Source organism: Abramis brama, assembly GCF_963993115.1.
Source record: "Abramis brama genome assembly, chromosome: 21".
Classification (NCBI taxonomy): domain Eukaryota; kingdom Metazoa; phylum Chordata; class Actinopteri; order Cypriniformes; family Leuciscidae; genus Abramis; species Abramis brama.
The window spans coordinates 7,294,071-7,316,483 of NC_139983.1; the positions used below are offsets into that span (position 1 = coordinate 7,294,071).

At 38.3% G+C, this 22,413-nt stretch overlaps 2 protein-coding genes across 2 annotated transcripts in view; both read right to left on the reverse strand.

Moving 5' to 3' along the window:
* The window catches only part of tfb1m (transcription factor B1, mitochondrial), a 32,315-nt gene extending 23,986 nt beyond the window's left edge, over positions 1-8,329 (reverse strand). The window contains exons 1-3 of the mRNA XM_084096050.1: positions 8,279-8,329; positions 3,049-3,200; positions 2,771-2,922 (exon numbers count right to left, since the gene is read on the reverse strand). Coding sequence (XP_083952176.1) covers positions 2,771-2,922; positions 3,049-3,181 — 285 coding nt within the window. The 5' untranslated portion in view covers positions 3,182-3,200; positions 8,279-8,329. The remainder of the gene's footprint in view (positions 1-2,770; positions 2,923-3,048; positions 3,201-8,278) is intronic.
* A 1,683-nt stretch (positions 8,330-10,012) lies between these two features.
* Positions 10,013-22,413, reverse strand: part of orc3 (origin recognition complex, subunit 3) — a 28,645-nt gene continuing 16,244 nt past the window's right edge. Inside the window, exons 13-20 of the mRNA XM_084096254.1 lie at positions 21,077-21,156; positions 17,228-17,361; positions 15,651-15,730; positions 12,154-12,248; positions 11,933-12,074; positions 10,743-10,859; positions 10,564-10,643; positions 10,013-10,391 (exon numbers count right to left, since the gene is read on the reverse strand). Coding sequence (XP_083952380.1) covers positions 10,286-10,391; positions 10,564-10,643; positions 10,743-10,859; positions 11,933-12,074; positions 12,154-12,248; positions 15,651-15,730; positions 17,228-17,361; positions 21,077-21,156 — 834 coding nt within the window. The 3' untranslated portion in view covers positions 10,013-10,285. The remainder of the gene's footprint in view (positions 10,392-10,563; positions 10,644-10,742; positions 10,860-11,932; positions 12,075-12,153; positions 12,249-15,650; positions 15,731-17,227; positions 17,362-21,076; positions 21,157-22,413) is intronic.

Here is a 22,413-nt window from a genome sequence, read left to right on the forward strand (position 1 = left end):
AACAATAGACAAAAGTAGTAAAAATGGATTGTTCAAAAACAGATTTATTGAAATAAAAGAACAATGTCTCTCTCTCTCTCTCTCTCAATAACAGACTATGTCTGTTTGACTCGCGTGTGTGTGTGTGTGTGTGTGTGTGTGTTTAAATTTGTCTACTAGAACAAGTAGGAACATACTGAAGTGATCACATGACTCATATCTTATCCCTAATTGGTGGATTTGATGGGGTTACAACCATCCCTGGTCTTCCCTATATAATGGCTAGTGCAGTGGTACAAGAAAACCTACTATCATCCATCGCCATGATTTTTGGATTGACTTATCGAGCGAGAGAAAAAAAATGACGTTTTAGTCACATAACATTGGTTAATGGAAATGCCGTCATGTCGCAATAGTTTTTTATCCACATTTAAAAAATAAATGTCCTGAGGCTTCCTACACCATAAACTAAACACAGTAACGAACAATGACGGTGATTTTACCATATCAATCCGAACGCGAGTCCAATAATGAAACACTGTATGACTTGAGCAGGACGTTTCTCAGTGATTCACTACTCAGTTTGAGGTACATTATGAGATGTTGCAACTGTAATTCCTCACCATCAGCATTAACAAGTTCATGTACATCAGACAAACCGATTATTTTACTTGTACTTAATTATTTACAGAGTATTTTTCTAATTTATTGCGGTGAACACGTGGAAACTGTATCAATAACAGTGCATACATTAGCCGAGCTCTAGCGTGAATGACTGGTGTAACATAAACGTTGGTAAAACAAATCTTGCTCCATGCTTAATCTTTCCTCAATGTAGTGAGAACGACGGACAATCTGCATTAATAGACACAGCTATAGGTAATAGTGGCCCACAAACTGATTAGCAGAAGTAAGACAGTGATAACGTAAGAGTGATTTCAGTAAGACAGTGATAACGTGAGTTAGCCAGTTAGCAGGAGACCTACACAAAATAAAACTCAAAACTAAGTATTTTGAACTCCATCTTCCATTGCAAGCGGTTTGCGAATCCTGCACTGAACTCCGAGATTTGAGAAGCAGTCGTCAGTAAAATAAAGGGAACACAGCAAAAGTTTAGGATTACACTGCTGTGGTATCGTGGTAAAGATGAACTTTAACCACTGATTCTTCACATGCTCATTCTTGGGCAGTGAAAATAAAACTGGCTTTACCGTCACATTGTAGAGCACAGCGTCTTCTCAACATGATGTTATCCAGCATCCACAGGGATCAGCTGTCGTGTTTGAAGGGTTTCAAGTTTTCCCTGGTGTCGGCAATATGCTAATGTTTCGTCTTGACGTCACAACGAAATGGCTTATGACTCGTTTGAAAAACGATTCATTTCATTGTCGACTCTTACTTTTGAAAGAAAATAACTTTATATACAGTGCACTTTCAGATTTAAAACTTTGCAGGATGTTTTCATTCACTTAGGCCTCGTTTATACTGCAGGTCTTGAGCATATTTCGCGTTTGTCCATCCGTACAAGAACCCCCTTTAATCATGTGCAGCATTTCAGATAGTATGTCAAGTGTAAATACATGAATCGGATATGGGTCACAATTGAAAGAACGTGTAAACGGACGGTCCAAAAAATCGGATATAGGCAACAAATCAGAATTGGGCATCAAGACCTGCAGTGTAAACGAGGCCCACCCGTCCCTTTGCAGACGCGCGTCGGGGTTGCTCTCATCAGTAAACCGTGGAGACTTTGCCTAATGCCTCAGAAAATCCGATCTGCCTGTTTATATGAAAGTCGCATTGGCACATATCTGATTTATATCTGATTTATTTCCACATATGAATGAGGCCTGAAACCGATCTCGAAATATCTGAATGCATGCCTTTTTCCCTGTTTACACTGTCATAGAACACATCCGATCTGTGTCACATATGAGCAAAAAATCGGAATTGGGTCACATTTCACTTACAGTGTAAACGAGGCCTTAGAGCTGTTACACACTACATGAAAGGTCATTTTCAAAAATCCATAATAGGGGCACTTTAATTTTCCTTGCTTTTATTTTGTGATTATTTTAATTACTTAATGTGTAAAGCACTTTTATTTGCCTTTGCATTTTAAGTGTATGACGTGCTATATGAATAAAACTGCCTTGCCTAATGTTGCATCACAATAAAAAAATAAAATGGATGTAATTGATTGTGACAGTGAATAAAGAATATGCTGATGTACATGGACTCAAGTCACTTTTTTGGAATTTATTCAATTCAATAGCATTCATGTAAAATATAAATAATAAAATAGTACTGTTTTATACTGTAAAAATAAGTCGCAGTAAGGCCATCATACTGTAAAATTAAATTGCGGTAAGGGCATCATACCGTAAAACACATTTCCAGGTAAGCTACTGTAAAGGGGAACTTACAGTACCTTACTGGCAATAGTGCTGCCAGTAAGTTACCGCAAAAATACGATAAAATCAATAACGATAAAAACAGTGCATTTATAGATCTCCTTTTCTGTCACAGTTAACATTACAAGAAATGGAGTTGGAGAAAGTGGTTTTGTTTTAAAGTAAAGAAAAACCCACAGCTTCCTTTTACTGTTTCTAAAAATTAAGATGCGGTGTTAGTTTGGGCCACAAGCCTACGAGGGGGGAGGGGGCCTCCAAGATTTTGTGCCCAGGGGCCTCTGCTTTCTAAATCCGTGCCTGGCTGGTGTCAATCTCAAAATGGCCACATAATGGGCATGACCAATTTATCGCTCTATCAAATACATTAATATGCAAACCTGTAATCCTGGCATGAAGCGCATGTCCTTCTCCACCACTAATAAGTCTGCCGCTCCAGCTTTTAGAATAGACCTGGTGAGACCCCCAGGTCCAGGTCCAACCTCACACACATGCGCATCCTTCAGGTTTCCCGCCTGCCGGACAATCTTATCTGAAATACAATCCATTTTGTTTAAAGTTTACATTTAGTCTGCACATAAAGAGTGTGCTACTTCATTGAAATCCATCAAGTCTTGTTAACACATTTAGAAATCGAGTGAACAGTAGTTGGAGTTACCTGTGAGTCGCATGTCGAGGAGGAAGTTCTGAGAAAGCTGTTTCTCGGCTCTCAGGTTATACAGTTTGATAATCTCCCCTATGGTAGGCAGGGGGGGTAACCGATAACAGGCCAGTTTCTGTGTCGCTGCCATCAGACTTCAGTTCAGTCAACTGAAAAACATGAGTCTCTTCTTAATTACAGTGGGGATACAAGGGTCTATTGGGCAAAATTTGAGTTGTATTAGACAACTAGAAAAAGGCATTTCCGGAGGAACTGCAAAGTGTGCTTGCTCGGGTGCGGTTCACTAATGTTAGCAGGTAGTGGATAAGGGTGCGTTGAAGTTTGCTTGATCTGAGAATTTCAACAATAGTACTTTTTTCAAGATTGTGCAAAAAGGTGAAAAGTTATGTGCATCATATGTTTCACGCTGTCAATGCAGTGGTCTATCGAGTGTAGGTGCAGCATTCTAACATTGAGTCATAATGAGCTGTTTGTGAAGAAATTATCCGCTTCCAAATTATGTCATTTTAATCACTAAATTGAAACATTAAAAAACAATTTGCTCTTTATGGTGTGCGAGTGATAGAGCGCGGCAGCAACGAACCAACTGATCAGCTTACAGCATAACAACATTGAATGCTCGGCCGAACAGCTGATCATAGCTGTACAGGGCGCCTTATTATTTTTCATCTCCATAAATATATCTAGTAGTAAAGCTAATGCAAAGGCTAGAAATCAATTCATCTTTTGCTGATACTTCCTTGTCATCATGGAGAGCGCAGTTCATGGTTGCATAGCAACGACAGACAGACGCCACGGGAGAGCAAGCGACTTCACTGACAATAACCGCTCATTTGAAACGCCCTGCAAACGTCATCAAAGAAAGTCAACTACGGGGTCGCGCAGATTATGATATAACATAAATATATATAGGACTACATTCATATTTTAATTTTTATTATTATATTATATATTTACAATTATATTGTTGAGGGGAGGGTCATCCAACTTTTTTTATTCTAGGGGGAGGGTCACACAACTTTTATATTCATGAAAACAGCAACATTTCAAAGTGGCTTGTTTGGTGCTATTTCTTTCCATTTAGCTCCATGTTGATCTCGCGTTATCAGCCCCCCTTCGATATCAGATGGGTCTGACCCAACAAAAATCCAGTTTGGCGCTGTTTGACAGTGCGCGCGCACTTCAGTTCGCGCTTAGAAAAAGTGCATCATGTCAGAACAGAATGCCAAAGAAATGTTTACCCAGCAAAGCTTTAAAGCACGAGCAAATAATGAACTTTTGTGCGAATACTTTTGTCCTGTGAGTGTAACTCTACCGCTGCATTAACATGTGATGTGAACGTACGTCGAGTTTTACAGTATTGGGACTGAGGCGCCAGAACTGCAGCTGATAGAATGTGCGCTGTAGCGCGATACTACCATATTTTAGTTTCCATTCTTATTTTGTTTCCACAATGTGTAAGATGTAGGGCTACCACATCTTTAAATTACTATTAGTATTATTTAAGTTAACATAATAAAATATGTAGACCTACACCACAAAAACTAGTTGAGGATAAATTCGTTAAAATTGGGCGATTCCAGTGTTATGGACGTGACATTTGCAGTCAAAACTTGAAATATAAATTCTCAGAAAATGCATTTAATACTAATATTTTGAAACGTCTGAAAGGAGTCAAGACATTAGAAAAATAAAGATCGGCCTCCACAGAACATAAAATATTATATTATTTTTATTTTATTTTTCGTGTTCGCATTTATGTAAAAAAAATAAAATAAAATGTTACGGACATGACATGACTGCTCTGAAAGCGACTTTAAAATTTTCACAGAGACCTCAAACAGAAAGCACAAAGCCTTTCTTTAAAGTGAATTTCGTTTTTTATTAATTGTATCTTAATTTTAATCAATGTTTCATCTGGATTTAATAAATAAGAAGTAAATATAGTAGAAAATAGATAATCATGACACGGAGGCGCGGGCGAGTGAACTGGACTCGTCTCATAAATGAACCGAAACTCAGCGTAAGGTATTCTACTTGCCTCACAGACCTGAGAAATATATCTATAGAAAGCTTGAAATGTCTACCTTTTAAACAGAACAATTCATAACGAAGGAAAACAGACTGCTTTCTGCTTATGAAATGTGCATTTCTCTCTGGCGCGTTCTGAGAAGATTGCGACGCATCGTCAACTTCATCTTTGCAGTCGACACAGAAAACACTTGTTTATTAATAGACAATTAAAATGTCTCCTTGCTATATTTGACATATTAATAATCATTACTTTTGCCGGTTCTTTGTGACAACTTTTAGATGCTTTATTCGCAACGCCACCCACATGTTGAACGAGTCACACCGCATCAGCACCGAAAACATGATTTTTTTCAAATCTAAAATCAAAAATCGTGATACGAACCGAATCGTAGGTTTGGTCTATCGTTACAGCCCTAGTAAGATGAGAAAGCAAGAGTTTATGGTTTAAAAAAAACAATGGCTGTCTGAACATCTTTGCCAAGCGCAAACCAGTACAGAAGTAGGCTAATCAATAAATTATCGGGGAGGGTCATGCCTTTTTTCACAATCATTTTGGAGGGTCATAGAAAAATGTATTGCTGGCAAAGGGAGGGTCATGTCTTTTTTGACAACAGATCTCAAAAATCCCCCGGTGGCCCCTTAAATAAAAAACGAACAGTCCCTTACACACATACGTAAACTCCTCCATCATTAGTTATGACCGTTCTGACTGGTGATGACGTGGTGCGCGAAATGACAGTTGGGTGATCATCGCTCTCCACTTCCTGTGAAGTGATGTATCGATGTTCCCTTATTCCCTATGCCGTGCGCAGTGCCCTTTGAGCTGAACATGTTCGCTCCCTTCGGATTGAAATCTCACTTAAGATGGCGGAAAACCCTGTGAAGTCCACTTCGCAGTCCACAACGCACCTCTAGAGCAGGGTTCACCAATCTCGGTCCTGAAGGGCCGCTGTCCCTGCAGAGTTTAGCTCCAACACACCTGTTTGAAAGTTTCTAGTATGCCTAGTGAGACCTTGATTAGCTGGTTCAGGTGTGTTTAATTGGGGTTGGAGCTAAACTCTGCAGGACAGCGGCCCTCCAGGACCGAGATTGGTGAACCCTGCTCTAGAGCGACGTTGTTGATTGTTTGAGCATGTGACTGCGCGTTTCTCCTTGTTTTCTATTGTTATGCGCAGCATATTTCCCGTGCGCACAAACACAGCCACAGACAATGAATTGTTTGTTCGGTTAGCGAAGAAGAGCATGATGTATTTTGTATAAAGTTTATTTTTTTTATTTTTTTTATTAACTGTTTTGAGAACTGGAAATGCACAATTCATGCATACAAATCTGTATATATTAATAAATGAAGATGATTAAATTAGACCGATAATTAACGAAATTCAGGCCCTGCATTTATTAAGACAAACCTAGTAAAAACGAATGCAGTCTATACACTGACTTGGCAGCTCTGTGAAATGTAATACAACAGTGCCACCTACTGTCTAAATGCATTAACATTAAAAGTGTGAGGTGAAACTTTTGCATAGACATAGGTAAATGGGTTTGTCAATTAGCCTGAAATAAAAAATTAAAAAAAAAAAACTCTGATCTTGTGCATCCTCACATTGGAGTCCCGAGTTAATGTATAAAGTTTGGTTTCGATACGTGACAGAGTTCCTGAGATATGGACGACTTCCTGTTTGGCGACTACGCCGCTGATTTCGTTTGGCTGTGACGGGCAAACGCTTCCGAAAATCAAAAATCCTTCTAGTAACTTTTGTGAGGCTTGGTCCAAGGATCATGTACGTCCAGTTTCGTGAAGTTCGGACCAAATTTGTGACCTGTGAAAATTTAGTTTCGCTTTCTGTTCAATCCAATATGGCGGACGAATGACACGTGATGTCATCTTCGCGAGCAACTTACACCGGTACTGACCGGACGTTTTAAAGTTGGAACGATGTCTCTGTCTCAAAGGGCCTAGACGCAGGAGCTGGCCAAATAGCTGTGTGTGGGGGGGGGGGGGGGGGGGGTTTGCCAAATAATGTAAAATTTTGTAATGTTTTTTTTTTTTTTTTTTTATCTTGTACATCCTCACATTGGAGTCTCGAGTTAATGTACAAAGTCTGGTTTCAATACGTGACAGCGTTCCTGAAATATGAATATGTCTCTGTCTCAAAGGGCCTAGGCGCAGGAGCTGGCCAAAATTTTTCTCCCGGGAATGATAAGAAGAAGAAGAAGAAGAAGAAAACTTAAGAAGAACAATAAGAACTTAATTAACATGATTTTCAGAATTTCTTAGTATTTGGTATGTTCCCATTTTGCTTTAATGATATGCACTCAAAGTGACATGGAACAGGTTTTGAACAAACTTATTTGTGTTATCAGAATATGATTTCAGAATGTTCCAAAGAGCATTATAATGACTTTGTGTGCAATTTCCTTCTAACATTTCCTGTAACAAATTTGCCCACGTTGAATCTTAAATGTCATAAAAAATTTATATAACTTTTCATTATATGAAAAAATCCCAGATTTGGTCTCAGACTTCTGTTGAGAACCCCACTGCACAAAGAAAAACCTATTCTCAGTATGGACAGTCCTGTAGTGTCACAAGGCTTCCTCATGTCTCGGGACTTCAAGACTCATCCAGAGGATAGTCTCGATTGAATTCGTAATATTCGAGCGACACCTTGTGGTTAATAATCTGAACTGCAGCGACTTTGAGTCAAACTGTCGATTTAATACTTAAACTGACGTTGTTAATGGTAAAATTATATACAAAGCAGTTTCTGGATTTTCTCAATTTATGAAAACATTTTTTGTTTAATTAAAAAAAAAAAATATATATATATATAAACTATAATTCACCTGCGGGTAATAACGACTAGTCTGCCCTGGCTCAGAGCACTCTTGCTAAGATAAACAGTGTATAACATAAGTATTTGTATGAAAGCAAAGGCATACATCCCTGTTTGAGAGATTAATAGAAACGATTGCATGTTAGAATCTACCTCTAAATAGTAAAAAGACTCCGCTATGCTAACAAGACAACACAGAGGTGTCTCTGTTTCATCAATTTAAAATGCTTTAAAAAGTGTTTTTTATTTATTACTTCTTACTTAGCAACATTATTAAACAACATCTATCTTCAACAAGAACAACGCTGTTTTAAGCCAAAATACAACACAAACAGGAAACACGTTTTCCTCACCAATGCAGCTGTCTTCCGATAGCGGAGGCGGTAACCATGACGCTATAATCATTTTATCCAATGAGGTGTCTACAATGAACACACTAACCAATCATGTCGAGAAGGGGCGGGGATTTCTGGTGCCCTTGAAAATGTGTAATCTGACGTCGTAGTAGCTCATAAAAGCCACCAGAGAAGTTTTACAGACACTCTGTATATTTTCATTTCCTATTTGTTGTAGTCTATATTTGTTCAATATTTTCATACTATATGTTGGACTATTGTCATGTTTATTATTTGTAATGTGACTGGCATTTAATAATAATAATAAAAAAGAAGTTTTAAAGACTAAATATAAATATTTTATTAACTTAAATATTAGGCTATGTGTTAAAGAAGAGCATATCACAGGACATTTGGGGGAAAATTAATAGGGACAATACAATAAAGTGTTACCTAATATTGAAACCAACAGAATTTGTATAATAAACTAATCACACCCCTAAGCTAATACTTGATTAAAATACCTTTTGCTTTTAACACGGCCAGTCCTTTTGAATAAAAGTATAACTCATTCCACATTTTTTTTTTTTCTTCGATTGGATTTAAGTCCGGGCTCTGGCTTTCCAAAACATTCTTCTGAGAGCATTCCTCTGTTGACTTAGTTTTGTTTGATGTTATTACCATGCTATTAGATAAAATTCCTCTTCATCTTTAGATTTTTAATGGAGGCCTGCTGGTATTATGCCAAAATGTCATGGCATTCCATGATTCCTTCTATTGTGCCCCAGTCGTCCCAGCTGAAGAGAAACAGCCCTATACAGGCAGCATAATGTCATGCTTCATTGTGGTTATGGTGTTGTTTGGGTGATGTACCTATTAAAATGATGGCTCAAAAGTTCAACTTGGTTTCATCAGACCATAAATTATTTTACTACATGGCTTTGGAAAGATTTAGACAGGCTTATGGGCTATTTCCTTTTTTCTTGAGTATACTTTTTTGTGTGTGTGAGCAATGGCTTGTGAAGAATACAGGATATCGTTGTAACGCGCAGTGACCAGTACTTGCTGGACATTCCTGCAGCCCCTTTAATGTTACTGTAAGTCAATGTCATTGTTCTGCCCCTTTGTCTCCACCTGTTGATGACCTTTCATGGCACATCTGTTCTGGAAAATGGTAATACTTCTGTACCCTTCTCCTGATTGAAACTTCTTCACAATGAGATCCCACACTGCCTTTGTAAGCTTTATGCAGGCCATGGCTCAACAAGATGCCAAGAAAATCCTACAGAAACAGCTCATTTCAATCATCATCACTCAAATGACGAGTGGAGGATTATAAATACTTTTCAGTAAGAGTGAATGTGATCGGTTAATTCCAAACAAAGTAACACGACCCATTATGAAAGAGTGTGCACACTCATGCAGACAGGTACATTTAGGTTTTAATTTTTTCTCCTCTTAATAGCTATTTGTTTGTTGCATTAACTTTGTTATTTTCAATATTACATTAAAGGCGGAAAAAGATCTGGCATGATCAAACACTTTATTTACAGTTATTGAAACTGCTTCTGAAATTTTGGAATTTTATTTATTTATAATTACTTGTATTGTTGTATTTTTATGTTGTCTTCTAAATATAATTTTAAATATTTAAATATTGCCTATACTTTCTGTAAATAAAGTTTGAAAATGAGCATTTCATCTTTACAGAACTCTGTCACTTTCAAATATTGTAATAAAAAAAAGTTCAAATTCATTTTCATGTTTATTATCTCATATAGTTTGATCAAATTAAAACTTTACAGATCCAATTAATTCAAATATTTGACAGACATTACATTTTTTTTATTCTGATTGTAAATTAACAAACGGTAACAAATGTAAAAAAAAAAAAAAAAAAAACAGTAACATGTAATACAGCTGACAGTACAAAATACAGTTGTAGTGCAAAAAGCATACACATTATTTTCTGCATGTCAGGCCAATCTCTTGTGTTCAGGAAACAGTGATTTGTAAATTGTTTCTTCAACATCCTCCCCAAGTCAGTCTGGCCACATGATCAGTTTTCTGTTTTGTTGATTTAACAAAGCCAAGAAATTCCATCTCAGAAACAGCCTGAATGAAACGAGCACTGTTAATGTTAAGAACAATACATACGTATAAGAAATGTCCTTTCATAGACCTTTTTAAAAGGAAAGTAAGAGTGTACATTAACAATCTGTTCATTTATGATAGTCACATGCTTTTACCTTAAACATTCTCTCTAAAGAATGCATTAACAGTAAAATGTCAAAAAAGGATACTGTTTAAGGCTGTCAAATTTGCCATTCTCCTCAGAATCAGCATCCTGGTCCTCAGCAGCTGACATCACAGTTACAAATGCCTTGAAATATCACAAGCAATGACAGGTACCATCCACACTGTTAGAAAAAGATAACCCACCTCTATATGTGATTTATATTTTGATTTAGCATGTTCGTACCTCAAGCCAGTCATATAGATTTATGAGTCTTCCACACTCGAGATGAAGCTTGTACACAATGCAGAGGTCTGGAGCAGCACTGGAGATTGTGCCAGCATTCGTTTTCAGGCTTTCATTCTGCAGCAACAACAGAACACAGAAGCAGAACTAATGAGACAGCTCTTTTGAAGATTGTTGAATCCCATTGACCTTCACTGAACTTTGTTCCACATCAGAGAGTCAGGTTTATCATAAAATGAGGATCAGTAAATGACAGAATTTAGTTTTTGGATTAACCTTCCCTGTGACTTAAAAGTGAAAATCAAAATATCGTTGGCCATCTTGGCCTTAAGGTTATTTATTATAATAATAATAATACCTTTTATTTATAGGCGCCTTTCAATGCACTCAAGGACACCGTACAGCATAAAAGCAAATCAGTAAAATACAAAGCTATGCAAAAACAGACATACAGATCAAGCATACAAGCAAACAAATCAAACAATAAAGTTTACAAGCTAATGTGCTCCAAAACAATGACAAAATTCACATTTAGTGGATATACGTGTTGAAAATTGACAGTTTCTATCCACAACCACTGTGGGCTATGACGATATATATCGTTTCCACGGTATAAAATGTCTATAGTTAGAGATTTTGCTATATCGTGTATATCGCGGTATGTAAATATATAGCACTATTGACACTTCAGAGTGATGAAATGCATGAATGAGAATAGAAAGAGTGGACGCGCTTGATGTTAAAACAGTTATAAGCGCAATAAGTCAGCTGTGCTGTTAGTTTCTAGAAGGCATATCTGTGTATCCACTGTATCAGGCGGATTTCTGCTTGCATTCACATTGGTAGTTAAAACTCAAATGTTGCATCACAACCCTTTAGATGAATTCTTCACTGCAATCAAAGTTTCTGAAATTCACATTGCATTACCTTTCATATCTATACAGCGATGCTTTCCAACTATTATCCACCTATTACAAAATGCATCAATGGATGCTCACTAAACGGGGAGTATGACAGTGCTTCAGCTTCATCAAGTGGACCTGATTGACACCTATAGAAGCCATTCACAAGAAGCTTTTGCTTATGCCTTTGAGTTTGGGAAGCTCTTGACAATACAACATATTGGATAATGAAAATGTAGGCCAGAAATTAAGATAGGAATTGGTTAGTCAGAACGAGAGGTCAGTTACCTGCAGGTAGTGGAAAGGATGACTGAGAGCCGTCTGAATGGATGTGCGAGGGGTGACATTGAGGCGCTGTCGCAGGACCCCTGAGGAACTGTAGTAGCACACTTCACTGAGTGGCTGGAGTTCTGCTGGAGTCAGGTATTCCCTGAACAGAGGCCCACAAACTTTTTGTGAGATAAGCAAATTGAGCACACCGCACTCATAGTGTTGTGTTGTCTCCTTACCTCACAAGGCTGTCGATAAACTCGATCACCTGGCTTCGAAGCACTTCGTATGGATTCATTCTCTTTGTCCTTCGGGACTCTTTTTCGAGCAGCGTCTGCACATAGAATCATGCTGAACCAATGTACTTGATATATAGTATGGTCTGATGACTAGTACTTAGTGTTGCCACGATACCAACATTTCAGTAGTCAGCACTACATATACCAAGTGAATTGTCACAATTCTTGATACAAATTAAAATAAAATAAAAATGCATGTTGCTGACTGAGGCTGTCAACACAAGATGTGTCAAAGTGAAAGTTAAAAATTAATTTGATCTGTTGGTCAATGTAGCACAATCACACGAAATTAGACGTGTAGACAGAACCACTTAAACCCACGGAAGTATGTTGCAACAGTGCGCATCTTACACTACACAGTAATCTAATTGTAATCGGAATAATAGCACAGTTGGATTTTTTTTTTAATTATCACGTAACCACGTCAATCCGAATGAATTGGCCAAAGCCAAATTTCAATTTCATTCGGATTGTAAGGGGTGGTTTAAACCTTTTCTAATCTGTTCCATAGGACATTAACACTTGATCGGATTGAAAACTGAAACTGGAAAGTTCTGTGGACGTGCAATGACGTATCATTATCAATATTAATATTATGATAAATGAAAAATGATAAATATAAAGCCTGCATTTTAAAACAAAGAAATGAAACTATAGTAAGAGGATGGTATGCGGCAACTGTGGCAATCTCTGTATATTCATGCATTGTGCGCATGTTTTAAAGTCTGTGACACAAACGTGCACATCAACCCTGTCACTTTATTTAGATTTCATGTAAACGTCAAGTTCATTCCGATTGAAACAAATGGTGTCCATTTAAACGTAGCTAGTAATTATAAACACAAATCAGCATCAATTCAGTACTTCACACTGTCAGATAGTCAAATAGACTGAAGTTTGGGAAACGTAGTAAGGTTTTTTGCAGCTAAATGAGAATAAAACAGAGGCTTTAACTCTAGATTATCCTGTAAATTCCTCCCCTGCTCGGGAAGCCCAGTTAGATCCTCTCTCAACCAATGTACGCAAACAAAAACCTTGGGGTGATCTTTGACGCTTCACTATTTTTTGATAAACAAATTAGTGCTGTTATTAGAGGAATCTATTAGATCTTTTGTAAAGTTAAATAATCTTCTTGTTGTGATTCATGCACGATTAGATTATTGCAACTCTCTTTATTCTGGTCTCCCTCAATCTTCCTTATCACGATTGATATTTGTTCAAATTGTGGCCGCAAGACATTTGACTGGGTCTAAAAAGAGGGACCATATCTCCCCTATTTTAGCATCGCTCCACTGGCTTCCGATTAAATTCAGAGTTGATTTTAAAATCCTTATGTTTGTATTATTGTCCAGCCGTGCACCAAGGAATATTAGTGATCCTTTTGTGCCATACTGTCCTGCTAGGGCACTTAGATCTTCTAATCACTTGCTCTTAACTGTGTCACGGTGTTGTGTTGCGCGCTGTTTTTTTGTGCTGCACACATGCCTAACATTCCTGCTGGCATCTCTAACATTACAAACAGACAAAGACAACACTACAAAACACTACAAAAGACAAAGAGATAATTCACTTGTTCTTGACTGAATAACTTTTGTAACTATATTTGTAATGTATACTTTTTTTTATAAAGTGCAGTGTTATTTTACATTTGATTACAGTTTCTGTACCTGAAAATCTTAAAACACTTTATTTCAAACATATCTTTGTTCAGTTGCATCTATTTGTTGCGATAGCTAATTTTTTTATTTGTTCTTTTTTATTGTTTACTGCCTTTAATAATGCTTCAAATGTTTATTAGTTAGGCTAGTTGTTTCTCTATGGTATTTTTAAACCACAGGGAAACGTTCCTTGCATAAGTGTTCTTAAGCCATGATATTCAGCTACAATTAAATGTTTTGCAATAAGACTAAATGTGAATGATATCCAAGTTGTTGTTTTTTTACCTTATTGAAATTGAAATAAGCAGAATCGAAATCGGAATCGTTAAAATTAAAACGATAGCCAACCCTAGTGACCGGGCCTTTTCTGTGGCCCGGCCCAAGCTTGGGAATGGTCTCCCCTATCGTGTGAGGTCTGCTCCTTCATTGGACATTTTTAAATCTACTCTTAAATCCTATTTTTTATTCTTTAGCTTTTGGAAACCTGCAATTATTGTTTTTATTGTGTATACCTGCTTTGTACTCTGTACATCACTTTGGATCAATCTATATTGTGTTTAAATGTGCTTTATAAATAAAAGTTGTTGATGTGTTGCTGTTTTACAGTAATATTATATTTATTTTTTACTTTAAAATTATGAACCAAAGCAAGATCATGCTGTATTACAGTTTTTCTCAATTGTTTACACACAAATACAGGTACTTGAGACACAATGACCACAACATGTAACTCATTCACAAACCCCCTGAACCAATTCTGCTAAACTACAAGCACAATTCCTGCTTTACACTCAAATTGCAGTTCTAAAACACACCTTTTTCAAAACACTACACACAATTCTCTGCTTTTGGCACAATTTTCATGCAGAAAATCTCTTGTTTTCACAAGGAACACACTGCCATTCAAATATGCACACTGACTCATCACATGGGCAAACACCCGTCACACAGTTTTACAATCAGAGCTTTAGCATAAAAGGGCAACAGGTGAGCTCTTCAATGGAGCAATGGATGCCAACATTGGATTTTTTTTTTTTTTACTGTAACTGTATACAGTCAATTCTTCTGTTGTTTTGTATGTAGACCACTGTATGAACAACTCTGTGTTGGTTGGGATGTACACTGTGTATATTGTTTTTGTGGGAAAAATAAAATATATTTGTTACCGTGTATTTGTGTGTTCTGAGTATAAAAACAATATTCTCAAATATTTTACAACACACTTATGTATGTACTGTCTGTAGAAAGTGTAACACTGAACAAAAAAAGGCCTAAGTCATTATGATGAATGGAGAAGAAGTGTTTTGCATTCATCATAGTGTTTTACATTGAGCACATCAGTGTTCAACTGGTTCTTATAAATGTCTATTCATATGCTGGTTTGTGTGTGTCATTTAAAAACAAAATACCATTTTGAGAAGAAATAACATTGTTTTGAATGTAAAGTTTCATTTTGCAGGAGAATTGAGGGGTTTTGCCCATTGTGTGTGTGTTTTTTGATTTGTGTGTAGAGTTCTGTGAATATGAGGCATGCTTTCAGAAAATGTGTGTAAACAATCGAGAAAAACTGTAATGCCTCCTGTTAAAAAAACAGGTGTCTTATCACAGTACCTGAGAATGAATAAACCATCACCTTTGTACAGAAAGGCATATGACTTTTTGGAAGTGCAATTTGTGTACAACATTATGTCCATTTTTAAATGTACACATTACATCCATGTAACACGTGCTAGAAAAAACTAATTCCGGTTTAGCTAAATAAGACAACAAATACTTTACCTTTTGAAGCTGAAAGAGATCTGTTCTTCTGTTCTTCTCCAAGATGACACCATCCCCAGTGGAATCTTCTGAAGTGACACCTGACAGGCAAAGCAATGTGTTACTAAGGGTTTTACTGTACATCTAGTGATACAATTTTTAATACACTCAATTCTTTGCAAATGATTGCAAATTATAAGCAACTCAGGCTGGCTTATTGCCACGCAAACTCTAAATAACCAAATACAGCATAACAGAAGAACTCATTTAATTTTTTTTTATATATCTTAGAGAGCTCGACAAGGAAATAAAAGTGCATTATTTGCATGCCGTTATTGCAGTGAAAACAACCCACAAAAAAAAGGTTCCGACCCCTTGTCTAGTCTTACAAGTTATTCGTCGAATTTTTTGCTTCAAGACTTTAAAAGTTTAGTTACATAAAAGTCAGTTACATAAAACAGTACATTGGTCTATCTGAATCATAAAAATAAGACTACTCTTTGATTACTCTTTGGCAATCTGCTAGTTGGTCGGACTAGTTTTTAAAGACTAAATTTAAATTTTTGGGTCAACTATCCCTATAAATCGATGTCAACACTCCACCGGTGAGAGACCTGACCATGCCCACCAACCTTGTAAATGAGAAGAAAAAAAAGAAAAGAAAATTGACTAGTAACATGCTGACAAAAAGGATTTATTGTAACACTATAATTTTTGGAAATATTTACATCTACTCAATCATCAGCCCAAACCAACGGACATTAACATTCTGTTTATGATGAGCATGAACTGCAGTTATGTTGTCTGCTGTTTTAAAGCCAGTTGGATTCTGATTGACTTTCAACATTTTTATCATTTTTATCAGCTGGAAAAAAAATGAAAAGTTATTCTAATGATATAATTTGTCAGTGTCATTATTGTTATGGTGTGGGCTTCTCTATTCTCATTAGAACGATTATTAAAACATTATCATTATAGCAGTTGTCCTTGGTGTGAATGGGCCTTAATTCTCCTTCTATTGTGAGTTTTTGCAGAAAGCAGAGTTCTGAAACTTCATGTGAATACAAATTGAGCTTTCCCTAAGCCATCTAAGAGATTCAGAAAAATGTGTGGATAAAATTGTCTATTGATGATGCCACATGTATACTAGAGTTAAGAATACACAGCTAACACAGTGAACATCCATGGGACTTGAGGACGCTCACTTGAGGTGGATACATGTTTTATTAGATAAGAAAATGCGCACGAACTACCGTGGAAACATGTTTACAGAATAAATTGCTTGATGTGATGTGACTTCAAGTCATGTTGACTTGTAAACTCAGAAGAAAATATCAGCAGAGCAATATTTTTGCATAGCATTCCAAATGTTGATCTGAAGAAAATTGGCATTAAAATGATTAATAAAATGAATCACATTTACTGACACAGTTTTGTTCCCAAAAATAAGGCATTTCATATCCTTATCCAATTTCTCCAGAAGTGACTAGTTTGTTCTCTTGAACCCACTGAATGGAAAAGCAAATAGTTTGTGATATTCTGATTATTTCTATAAAATACATTTGAAACTTGAATGGAAACAACACATACTGACTTACCCTCCAGTGCTTCTAATCTGCCAATAAAATCTTCCACTTGTTGCAGAACATTCTGCATTCTTTTGGTTTTGGCAGATTTAAGAATTTCAGCACACTTCTCTAAAGCTGCAACAAGCTCATCTTTTGCAAGAATCCTGGGGAGAAATAATCAAGAGTGACACTGAAACTGGAGCAATCCCTCCAATAAATACAGTAACCACTGAATCATAAAACTAAATAAAACAACAACAACATACATACATACACACACACACACACATCAGGTGTTTACATTCCAGCTTCTATGATTATGTTCATGGCAAGAGCCAGGTTTGGTTATTCAAAAATAAAAATAAAGATGTTTAAGATTCAGTCGTTTTTTTAACTCAATTTAAAAGATTAATATTACCCTTTTACTAAAAAAAAATAAATAAAAAAAAATAAAAAAAACCTCACTTGAGAGAAGTGAGTGAGGATTTGGGAAAAGAAACAAGAAATTCCATGTGTAGTCCAGTGTTATAACTCATGGAATATTGTTAAAATCGTGGAAAATCAAGTGCTCACAAAGCAGACAAAGCTTAATCCGAATTTATAGGCACACATCCCTTTCACTCGGCACAAAACCAAACTTTTATATATTCGCAATGTAACAATCGGTTGCTAAAGTATTATTTATTATGTAAACAATGCTTTGTAATTCTCTTATGTCCCAATAACCACATAAAAACACATTGTTAGGTGTACCACCACAATGGAGTGGTTGTCACGCTGACCGGAACAGCTATTCGGTACAACAGACAATTTATTTTGAGACGTGAACTTTGGTTGACTGCATTTTAGTTTGATCATAAATAGGCTTGGATGTGAATGTGTTTGCATGCAAACATGAATTTTATATTCTGGAAAATACGTAAAAGAGGCCATTGAAACTGTTTTTTTTGCTGTTACCATTTAGGTCAGTGGAACGGAAAAAAACGCAAGGTCTATAGATGCAGTTTACAAAAGTTGAACTTCTTTTAACTTGAATGCCGCATTTATTAGAACACCATTTTATGTGTTAGAGACTGCAAAGACAAGTGCAACGGTCCAACACGTCCATCTAGTGCATGTTTACATAGAACAACAATGGAAAATCAGTGCAGTAGAATGTAAAAACAGGTTCTGTGTGAATGGGCCCTTAGTGTCTGTGTTTTAAGGGGGTTTTCACGCTGGGCACGTTTGATACACTCCGAGTATGAGCATGATCTTTCCCAGACCCGCAGTGTTGGACTAGCTGGTCACACTCATTTGATTCTTTCGAACCTTGGAGCATTCATCTTACGTCATTACAAACGTGCACGGCGAATGATAGAAAACAGGAAGCAGGTCAAATACATTGTCTTTTTTATTCATTTGGTGCTATTATGCGCAGCAGAGTAAATGACATTTGGGTTTACTGTATGTGTGTTGCATGAAGGCGGCTTTCTGCTGCTTACAAACAGACTCTTTTGAGGAGACAGCGGATTGAGAGCCCTTCATTTGCCGCTCAGATTGCACTCACTATGCGCGAATACACTGCATGATCGATCACTCTCACTCTTATCCAAGGTAAATCATCACCACTGTCATCTCTTACATGCATTTTGTTGAATGACATCGGATAAAATGCACGCACAGGTTACTTTACTTCCTGATCAATTGCGCACCCGAGTAAGAGTGGCTTTCACAATCACGCAAATCGTGCCACAGTTTCAGTGCAAATGAATTCACAACACTTCCAACAGTCTCCTTTCATATTACCAATATTTCATGCGAACCGTGCCCCTTTTCGAATTAAACTGCCAGTGTGAAAGCACCCAAAGTTGCTCCATCCATGTGTCTGATCCATGATTGCTCACACGTGTTTACACTTGCCCTATTGTGTTGTTCTAACTCCTGTGATTGCTTGAGTTAACAGATCTGTACTCTCGAGTCTTAGAGCAGTGCTTCTCAAACATGTCCCCCCCACTGCACATTTTCTATGTCTCCCTCATCAGGCACACCCAAATCAAGTCTTGATCTGTAAGATCACGTGGGTGTTTGAATCCAGATCGCAATCTTTTAAAGGTGACATATTATGCCCCTTTTCACAAGATGTAATATAAATCTATGGTGTCCCCAGAATGTGCCTGTGAAATTTCAGCTCAAAATACCCCCCAGATCATTTATTATAGCTTGTCAAATCTGCCCCAGTTTTTCCGCTACATTCATTCTGTCGTGGTGGTCCACCACAACAAAAATCTTCTCAGTGAGGGGCTGTTTACACCTGGCCACTTCATGCGTTTTCTCAGATCAGACAGCTATCAGATTTTTCAAAACAATTCCATTTACACCGGGTCACATAAATGTGTTTTTGAAAAACGGATATAAACCCGATCTTCAATTCCCGCGCTATATGCAGATTTAATGGAGTGCACGTCACCGAAAGCAAAAGATATTAGCTGCATTTTATTGATCATCAGCTAATTTAAAAATGAAAGACCACAATAAGAGAGAGCGGCAACAGTGCTACATTCTTATGCATCGCTTTCTGCCAGGACTTTTACGTGCTTTTCCCAAATCACGGAAGTGACCTAGACGTCCGGGTTAGCAGTAGCATGAGCCATCAGGCAAGTGTTATTTAAATAAATTCCTGATGTACTTACAAACTTTCCAATGCCTCGTTTTATGAGTACAGAACCTATTTGTACTACTGTATAAGTTTGGTATCATTCAGGGCATTATTAGTGGGGTACTTTACGAGATACATCATTGGATCCATTAGCGCCTTCACTAAGTCATCCGGCTGATTTCTCTAAATAAGCTCTAACTTTAATAATGTTCAACCAAGGGAAAAAAGGCTTCTGGGGGGGGGTGTTTGGCTTGAGGTCATGGTGCAAAGGACCCTAGGTTGATTTTACTCCAAACCATCCCTTTAAGCTAAGAGAAAGGGCGGGGTTGACCTCGTTGCTATGGATGATGTCAACACGCTTACTAACTATGGCCACATTGATTAGCTAATAGGGGAGGAGTCTCTGTTTTTAACCATAGAAATAGTGTAGAATGAGGGATCATGTTGCCATATTCAAACAAAGATTTAAAAATAAAAATGTTGTCATACTCAAATAAAGATTTAAAAATGTAGGACTTTATTTTTTAACTTGACCGCAAAGTTTTATTCTCCATCATTCAATGCATTTTGTCTGTACATAAATGAACCTTTATGTTATGTCATCGCAAATCTATAAATCAAAATATTTATTGCATTTACGAAGAAAAGGCTCAGCACCCAAGGCTCTATCACTATTGTCTCAATGGTGTACAGTGTCTTTGAGCGAATTGCTGAGGAGGATTGCCAGCAGTAGCCATTTTGGGATTATTTGTGATATTGTCTTAGTGATTTAGGAGTGACCTTATTCCGTTTTTTGCCTCCCATGTGGCACAGATGGGAAACGATCCACAACTGTGTAAGCAGGAAAAAAGCACATGGATTCCGATATTCTCAGATCAGTTTCAGGCCTCATTCATATGTGGAAATAAATCTGATATAAATAGGATACATGCAAAAGTCAATACATCATTGAAAAAGCAATGGTAGCGCTCAACCTTACTCGCGCAAAGACAAGTTTCATTGGTTCTAGCAGAAGCTCAAACGTGCTGGTGTAACATGCGAGAATGAACCTCATTGGTTCCTGCGTGTTAAGCAAGCATGCTTGACGTCAACTCAGGTGGTCACCAACCGCGATCACATGGTAAAAAACAACAACACTCAGACTCTTTTTTAGATTCAGACTATAATTCCATCCAAAATAAAAAAATTATTTAACTAAAAAGACAAAAGGTCATTTCTGACAGATTAGTAGACTGGGTTACCTCAGAAGCTGCATGGCTGAGTCATATTCCTCTGTCTCCCACAGATTCTTCTCAATGCAGGATACATGGAGTTCTCGTATCTAAGCACAGTAACAGTTACATGTGATGAACATTAAACACTAGCCATTGTCTTTAGTTCTTAATTCAGCTGAAAAAGTATATATATATTTCCCCTCCTTGAACTGCCACCTTACCGTGGTGGAGGGGTTTGAGTACCCGAATGAACCTAGGAGCTATGTTGTCTGGGGCTATATGCCCCTGGTAGGGTCTCCCAAGGCAAACAGGTCCTAGCCGACGGGTCAGACTAAGAGCGGTTCAAAAACCCTTATGATGCCAAAAAAACGAGGACCGTGACGTCGCCCGGTATGGCGCAGCCGGGGCCCCACCCTGGAGCCAGGCCCGGGGTTGGGGCTCGTATGCGAGCGCCTGGTGGTCGGGCCTCCCCCCATGGGGTCCGGCCGGGCTCAGCCCGAAGGAGCGACATGGGGCCACCCTCCCGTGGACCCACCACCTGCAGGAGGGACCGTAAGGGGCCGGTGCTAAGTGGATCGGGCGGCAGTCGAAGGCGGGGGCCTAGACAACCCGATCCCTGGACGCGGAATCTAGCTCTAGGGACATGGAATGTCACCTCTCTGGCGGGGAAGGAGCCTGAGGTTGTGCGTGAGGTTCAGAGATTCCGACTAGAGATAGTTGGGATCACCTCTACGCACGGCTTGGGCTCTGGAACCACACTCCTCGAGAGAGGATGGACTCTTCACCACTCTGGAGTTGCCCATGGTGAGAGGCGGCGGGCTGGTGTGGGTTTGCTTATAGCCCCCCACCTCAGCCGCCATGTGTTGGAGTTCACCCCGGTGAACGAGAGGGTCGCTTCCCTACGCCTTCGGGTCGGGGATAGGTCTCTCACTGTCGTTTGTGCTTACGGGCCGAACGGCAGTGCAGAGTACCCGGCCTTCTTGGAGTCTCTGGGAGGGGTGCTGGAAAGTGCTCCGACTGGGGACTCCAACGCCCACGTGGGCAGCGACAGTGACACCTGGAGGGGCGTGATTGGGAGGAACGGCCGCCCTGATCTGAACCCGAGTGGTGTTCTATTATTGGACTTCTGTGCTAGTTACAGCTTGTCCATAACGAACACCATGTTCAAGCATAAGGGTGTCCATCAGTGCACATGGCACCAGGACACCCTAGGCCGGAGGTCGATGATCGACTTTGTGGTCGTTTCATCCGACCTCCGGCCGTATGTCTTGGACACTCGGGTGAAGAGAGGGGCGGAGCTGTCAACTGATCACCACCTGGTGGTGAGTTGGATCCGATGGCGGGGGAGGAAGCTGGACAGACTC